The sequence below is a fragment of the Galeopterus variegatus genome, unplaced genomic scaffold (assembly GCF_000696425.1).
Source record: "Galeopterus variegatus unplaced genomic scaffold, G_variegatus-3.0.2 Scaffold5609, whole genome shotgun sequence".
NCBI lineage: Eukaryota > Metazoa > Chordata > Mammalia > Dermoptera > Cynocephalidae > Galeopterus > Galeopterus variegatus.
The window spans coordinates 34,603-35,628 of NW_007731720.1; the positions used below are offsets into that span (position 1 = coordinate 34,603).

At 61.5% G+C, this 1,026-nt stretch overlaps 1 protein-coding gene across 1 annotated transcript in view; it reads right to left on the reverse strand.

Moving 5' to 3' along the window:
* LOC103605134 (GRAM domain-containing protein 4) overlaps window positions 1–1,026 on the reverse strand; it is a 51,977-nt gene that overhangs the window by 3,092 nt on the left and 47,859 nt on the right. Inside the window, exon 13 of the mRNA XM_008589720.1 lies at window positions 502–662. Within this exon, the coding sequence (XP_008587942.1) occupies window positions 502–662 (161 nt within the window). The remainder of the gene's footprint in view (window positions 1–501; window positions 663–1,026) is intronic.

Here is a 1,026-nt window from a genome sequence, read left to right on the forward strand (position 1 = left end):
ATGCCCACAGGGTCTTCCACCGTAAGTGAAACGTGGGCCCAGTACCAGCCTGGGGCACGGGGTGGGCCCTTCTCAGGTGCTGCTTGGCCTCCATGCCTGAGCCTCACAGTCACGGTCAGCAGGGGGCGGCACCCACACACACAGCCGTCACTCCCACATCTCCCATGTCTCCGGGTCTCCCATGTCCCCAGGGCCCCTGGCTCTCAGCCCCCCTGCTGCCCTCAACCTGGCTCAGTGATACCCTGCTCCCAGCAAGTCTCCGCAGCAGGGTCCCCAGTGGCCACTAGGCAGTGGGGGCCCCAGCCCAGCCCCAAGCACCGCACGCCTCCCCAGCAGCCCTGGGCTTACAGGACGAACAGGCCTTAAGAACAGCAGTGCCCAGTAACGGGGAAAACCTCACAAGGCTCTAAGTCACTCATTTCAAGGGTCCCGTAAAATCTGAGAAATAGCGGCTTCCAAATGAGACCCCTCCTGCGCCCCTCCCCAGCAGAGGCCACTCACCCTGCGCGACACGGCGGCGGCGCTGCTGGAGCGCTCCTTGAGCTGGGGGTCGGTGGGGAGGCTCTTCCAGATGATGTAGGGCGTGTCGTACTTGGCTCGCAGTCGTGGGCAGCGTTTAAAGATAAAGTCGATGAGGAAAAACTTGATGCCTGCGTAGAGCCCTGCAAGGGGGGAACCAAGTCCCGTTTCACCCAGAACTCTGCACCCGTGTCCGCTTAGGATGACAGTCCCAGCACCGTCACCAACGCAACCATCAGAGCTCCTCGGAGGGGGCACAGAGAGGAGCCAGGACACTGGATCTAAACCCACAGCGCATGAGGGGGTGGTGACCAGAGAGCCCCGCCCCAAACCCAGGTCTGCGACCAGGCGGAAGGCCCTGGCGGGGGCGGTCAACACAGGGCAGGGGAAGGAAAAGACGAAGCCATCCAGGGTGGGGGGAGCACATTTTTATATTTTGTTTCTTTAAACCCAGAAGTGGCACAGCCCCCAAAATAAAATTCTCACAAAAATGGGCCGGCCCGGTGG